Source organism: Aplidium turbinatum, chromosome 6, assembly GCF_918807975.1.
Source record: "Aplidium turbinatum chromosome 6, kaAplTurb1.1, whole genome shotgun sequence".
NCBI classification, from domain to species: Eukaryota; Metazoa; Chordata; class Ascidiacea; order Aplousobranchia; family Polyclinidae; genus Aplidium; species Aplidium turbinatum.
Window position 1 is genome coordinate 29,218,142 of NC_137477.1, and position 4,212 is coordinate 29,222,353.

The following is a 4,212-nucleotide window of genomic DNA, read 5'->3' on the forward strand; positions in this document are numbered from 1 at the left end:
CGCAATCACAGATCCACTGGTAAACATCCTTATGACATCATGACAAACGACATTTGGCAATTATGAAAACAAAAGAACATTCCAGGTTTGTTCTGAATGAATGTTCTGGAAATACATTACATAATAGAGATCTCGCAATCAAAGGGTACTAGAGGACAATAACCGATGATAACCTATAGCATAAGAATTTTACAATCAAAACAGCACGATCGATCAAGATACAAAGCAGCCCGTCGCGAGACCTCGCACATTGATTGTGACAGTTACCATAATTTATCCTACCTTTATCAAACATGAAAATCTTGTTTAAAGATCCTTGCATGTCGTGGACATTCGTGTAGACGATATTGAATGCTGTTTGCATATCTATGCATTGCTTTTCATGAAAAAGTCTATCTTTTTCGTTGAGCTCAAACGCAAGATTTATGAAGAGAATGGAGCACTGACGCATTTCTGAAAGAAATTTTAGCAATTGACCGTCATCAAGCTTTCGCTGTACCACTGGCGTGACGTACTTTCTGATAGTGACTTCTCGATCAGGATCTGGTATCAAATTCAAAGACAGTCTAAGGCAGGTTTCATCCTTTTCTTCTTTGGCGTTTGTAAACGGAAGATCAATGTACTCTTTCCATTCTACTTTTGGACCTCGACGTAAATACTTGACTAAACCAAATCTGTTATCCAGTGCTTCTGTTATTATGTTACCTTTATCAGAAAGCTCCATCGCATTAGGTGATAAGACAACCAATCCAGCAGTGCAATATTTTTCGGCAGCATTTACCTCCTGAACAGGTCTACCCGCCATAACAAAATGGCGACTGTCTTTATTTCCGACAAAAGTAGCGTAAACTTTGCCAGCGCTGATCGCTATCTTCACACGAAGCTGAACTCCAACATCAGTCTCTTGGTTATCACATTTTTCTTGAATGACCAAACTGCATCTTGCAGCTTGAGATATAGCTTCTAACAAATCTGGTCTTTTCTTCACTTTCCAAACGGCTAGAATAGCATCGCCAGCAAACTTCAAAATATCGCTACCAGATTTCAAAAGACATTCAACAATTTTACCGATGTAGTTGTTGAGAGTCACTGTGAGCGCATCTGTTCCTTTCTCACTGGATACTGTATATCTTTCAGTTAAAGCGGTAAATCCAGAAACATCAGCAAACAGAAGAACTCCATTAAACTTTAAAATGTGAGGAATCTTTTCCGGATTTTCGTCAAACACCACCAAATCTGGAACATGGGCAGCTAATTTCCGTTCTACATCAGGTGTTTTAACTTTTTCACTGTCATTATCGATCGATGCACGAGATTTGTAAAAATTCATTGGAAAAAATACCGAAACAACGCTTTTTACAATGATCAAAGTCAACAAGTTTGAACATTTCTTTTTCAAGTTTTAAATGTTTCTCATTTTAATTGATTATTACGATACAAAGGCATTATTTAACAACAATTCAATTAACAAAGGAGTTTTCAGACCTTGGTTTTTCTAACAATTTTGCAATACAAGTATACAACAGCACGTTTTACCATGGTTTTACGTAGGCATTAGGCTAGAGAGGGAGAAAGAACCTCCTTCTTCGTCACTCGTTGAATACAATTACTGTTACTCTATGTGCGTGTTCGTACGTTTCAATAAATTATAGCCCATAATAGTTTAGAAAGATGAATAAATTGCATGCATCATCACCATCCGTTCAATCGATTTGGACTCTTGGTCGCTCTGCAAATATTCTCACTCCATAGCATTTCGATTCCTCACAACCTCTTTCAGTTCTTCCATGCCCATCCCGCTGTCATTCGTCACAGTATCGGACCACAGTAGAACTCGTCTGATTCGTAATCGCTTAAATCGTCAGTATTGCCTTATTCGTCACACTTTCGTCAGTCCCGGCAGAATTATCATATTTTGTGTACATTTCAGTTCGATTTAAAATGGTTTTGGTCTAATTTTTAGTGCAGAAATAGGGATAGCAATCTTCTTACCTGTGTCTTTTCAGTTTTTGAGTTTGAACAGATATTAGCCTGTTCATTTTGAAATTCGTGTTTCGGGTAATATTCGTGGTTAGGGAAATCGCTACAATAGACTAAATTCTTATTTTACTGTTTGGTGGCTGAAGTGGCTATTTTACTTCCAGAAAGCTAAAGCTGTTTTAACCTCTGATGGCAATTCCTTTAGATCTGATTATATTAAGATCTTGATAATGTTTGAAGTTGCGGGAAATTTTTTAAATCCGGCCCCCTTAAATATTCCGGGTCCAAAAGTACCACCTAGGCCCCCCTGTGTGGATGAGCCTCTACTAAAGTGGTTTTGTAGCGCAAGAGATGAAAATATACCGGTTACTGGAGAAATGCTTCTCTTAAAGGCTCAACAATTTGCTCGCATTTTTAGCCATGACAGTGTTGATAATCTGGACATACAGGGGAAAAACGCGAGAAGCAGTTGCAAGCAAAAAATTACATTCCGAAGCAGGGGTGGACGAATGGCGCAAAATCGTTTACCTATATTTTTTAAAAGAGTTCAAGAAAGAACAGACTTTTAATGCCGATGAAAGTTGACTTGTTTACAAATGCTTGCCTGACCGGACCCACATCTTTAAGAACGAAATTTCGCTGGAGGTATAAACTGTCAATAGACAGATTAAGTGTGCTAGTGGCGGCCAGTATTGCTGGAGAGAAGTAGCCCCTTCTCGTTATTAGTTAAGCTGCAAAACCAAGATGCCTTAAAAATGTAAAAACACTTTAACTTCCATATCAATCCAACTCGAAGGCCTGGATGACGTCAGCAACCATTATGACGTCAAACATTTTCGAAACCTCGGTTAGGAAACTTGACATAAAAATGAAAAACAGTAACAGAAAAATTGCGCTTGTTATTGACAGTAATTGTACACTCGTACAGGCAGCCCATCCTGTCGTACGTGGCCTGACGAATGTTAAGCTGGTGTTCTTGCCACCACACACTACCGCAAAAATCCAACCGATTGATGCTGGGGTCATTCGTTGTTTAAAAGCATACTACAGAAAGAATAGAGTCTAGCTGACATGCGCCTTCTGCTTTTAACGGGAAGAAAAAATCTAAAATTGACGTTTTAGAAGCTTCTTGATCAGGCTTGGAACTCTGTAACTGACACATCGATTCACTAAAAAGGTCTTTTTGTTCCTTTGGCATCAGAAAAAACCCAGAAATCGCCAGCGAGTCCAACAATAGCGCAGAAGGAATATGGAAAAGATTGCAAGCCGCCGGCTTAGTTCCAGGGGGCTTCAATTTCAGCAAATATGTTGAAGGTGAAGCAGACCTGATTACACGGGAGGCTCTTATAGAACAAAGCATAATAGACGATCTTAGAGCTAGGGAATATCTTGCAGATGATCAAGAGGACAATGATGACGAAAAGTCTCTGGATGAACTTGAACCTACTTCATTTTCCGCATTAGACGCTAGATCGTTACTTCAAAATGCAAAATAACAGCAATCTGATGTTACGTAACGTGTCCTAAATGCAGAAGGACATATTAACACGAGAAGCCTTTAAATCAAAACAAACAAAAATTTTTTAGGGTGTCAGCTATTTTGGTTACACCGACTTTGTGTACTGTATCATTTTCTGCGTATTGCATTATTTGTGTTTTGCGTAAGAGAGTTGAATTCAGCAACAAAGCTCACACACAGCGTAACAACAAATAAATGCTCCAAATACCAGAACTTGTTATGGTATACAGTAGTTTTGACCTGTTTGTAGCCCATAATTCGTCACTTTTTCTAATCCCCTTGAGGTGACGAATTAAGCAAATTCTACTGCATCTTGTTTTGGGAAGGCCCTTTCCTCTTCTGAGTTGCATGCAATAGCCCATACTAACTTATATGCAATAAGCTCGCCTATGTTGGACCTGGCCCACATTGGTACGGCAACGCGGTTTTTATAAAAAAACAAACTGAACTTGTTTCCGAATATATTTTGTAAAACTGGTAGGCCTAGTTTTTTTGCCTTAGGAAAATTTTTCATCAGCATACTGCAAGTTTGTAAGCTGATGGCAATTTTTACCAATATCCAAGGGCGACAGATGGTGCTGCCACTTCTACTGTATCTGGCGTTCCATCGCGAACACGCAGCGTAAAGCAAGGCTCAGGAACAGAACAGCCTTTCGGAAGGTTCGAAAGCTGATCATGATCGATCAAACAAACTATACTAGTCTCGATTCGGC

At 39.1% G+C, this 4,212-nt stretch overlaps 1 protein-coding gene across 3 annotated transcripts in view; it reads right to left on the reverse strand.

Moving 5' to 3' along the window:
* LOC145772660 (adenylate cyclase type 10-like) overlaps window positions 1-1,341 on the reverse strand; it is an 82,224-nt gene extending 80,883 nt beyond the window's left edge. For all 3 annotated transcript variants that reach the window (XM_082584530.1, XM_082584529.1, XM_082584531.1), the window contains exon 1: window positions 283-1,341. In XM_082584530.1, the coding sequence (XP_082440656.1) occupies window positions 283-1,330 (1,048 nt within the window). In that variant the 5' untranslated portion in view covers window positions 1,331-1,341. The remainder of the gene's footprint in view (window positions 1-282) is intronic.
* Between the last annotated feature and the right edge of the window lie 2,871 nt (window positions 1,342-4,212).